Genomic DNA, 864 nt, shown 5'->3' on the forward strand with positions numbered 1-864 from the left:
CATTTTAAAGGGATAGTTCACCCAAAAATGAAAAATTTGATGTTTATCTGCTTACCCCCAGGGCATCTGCTTACTCCCGATTTTCATTTTTGGGTGAACTATCCCTTTAATCTCTTTCATGTTAAACTACATTTTTGCAAAGCAATGTGAAATGTTTGCTCACATTGAACCCTCAAAATCTGTCTTTTAATCTGCTGGGATTTTATTGCCTCGTGCATCATTTTCTCTTTTAACTAGAACAGAAGAATGCATGTCGCTCCTAATTAGGATTGTTAGATTGGATTTGTCTGTGAGATGAGGGGATGATCTCTGTGTGATGGTACCTTTGCAGGTCTTGCGGTCCAGCTGTAGGGTGAATCCCACCGGGCAGCTGCAGCGAACTCCAGTCACGGCGTCATGACACGTGCTGTCACAGCCTCCGTTATTAACCGCACACGTCTCTGAAAACACACACACACACACACACACACACACACACACACACACAGAGCAGCATTTAGGACAGGATCAGCTGGACAAATATGTGGATATCAAACCTCATGAACATCCCGGATGTCTCGCACACACTGAACAGCTTTGATTAGTTTAGTCATGAACGCAGCACATGCAAGCCAGCAGCAAATGTCTGTCAAACACCTTGTTATTGAGTGTCGTCTAATGGGAGGGTTAGAGTTCAGTTCAGCTAAAGCATCTGTTAAGCAGCAGATTAATTAAATTAATGACACTTTAAACATTATACATTTGCATAAATTTGAACTTTGTTGCATCACTAAGACTCAAATCATTAAAAAAAATTTAATTTTTACATTCAAAATTACAAAATTTGTCACTTTGTACAAATAAACCACCCTTTTAAGTATTTAA

At 39.5% G+C, this 864-nt stretch overlaps 1 protein-coding gene across 1 annotated transcript in view; it reads right to left on the minus strand.

Annotated features, from left to right (window-relative positions):
- Positions 1 to 593, minus strand: part of LOC107653201 (signal peptide, CUB and EGF-like domain-containing protein 3) — a 30,997-nt gene extending 30,404 nt beyond the window's left edge. The window contains exons 1-2 of the mRNA XM_016439869.1: positions 537 to 593; positions 324 to 438 (exon numbers count right to left, since the gene is read on the minus strand). Coding sequence (XP_016295355.1) covers positions 324 to 438; positions 537 to 593 — 172 coding nt within the window. The remainder of the gene's footprint in view (positions 1 to 323; positions 439 to 536) is intronic.
- Positions 594 to 864: the final 271 nt, after the last annotated feature.

Source organism: Sinocyclocheilus anshuiensis, unplaced genomic scaffold, assembly GCF_001515605.1.
Source record: "Sinocyclocheilus anshuiensis isolate Anshui unplaced genomic scaffold, SAMN03320099.WGS_v1.1 scaffold143, whole genome shotgun sequence".
NCBI lineage: Eukaryota > Metazoa > Chordata > Actinopteri > Cypriniformes > Cyprinidae > Sinocyclocheilus > Sinocyclocheilus anshuiensis.